The following is a 331-nucleotide window of genomic DNA, read 5'->3' on the forward strand; positions in this document are numbered from 1 at the left end:
TGCTGCTGCAGGGCGCGGGGCGGCGGCTGTCTCGCTTTGCATGCAAAGTGAGCTGGCCGCCGCCGCCGGAAGCTGCAACAATTGGGGAGCAGCAGCTGCTGCTGTTTTTGTGTCTCTTGGGGTCCTCGCGGTGTCTGTTGTCTTTGAGGGCCCTCAGAAACTCTCGCCTTGACAGACAAGCAGCAATTTACAACGTCTACCAGCAGCAGCAGCAGCAGCAGCAGCAGCAGCAGCGCGAGGAGACGCCATGCTGCTGCGGAACGGCAGTGCCTTGCTACGCGGACCCGCCCAGCAGCAGCAGCACCAACAACAGCAGCCTCACCAGCAACAG

General features: G+C 62.2%; 1 protein-coding gene across 1 annotated transcript in view; it reads left to right on the forward strand.

Moving 5' to 3' along the window:
• Nucleotides 1-51, forward strand: part of ETH_00038460 (uncharacterized protein) — a gene marked incomplete at both ends in the record, with an annotated part of 822 nt that extends 771 nt beyond the window's left edge. The window contains one exon of the mRNA XM_013375969.1: nt 1-51. Coding sequence (XP_013231423.1) covers nt 1-51 — 51 coding nt within the window.
• Between the last annotated feature and the right edge of the window lie 280 nt (nt 52-331).

This window comes from Eimeria tenella, genomic scaffold, assembly GCF_000499545.2.
Source record: "Eimeria tenella Houghton genomic scaffold, Eth_scaff3037, whole genome shotgun sequence".
In the NCBI taxonomy this organism is placed as follows: Eukaryota; Apicomplexa; class Conoidasida; order Eucoccidiorida; family Eimeriidae; genus Eimeria; species Eimeria tenella.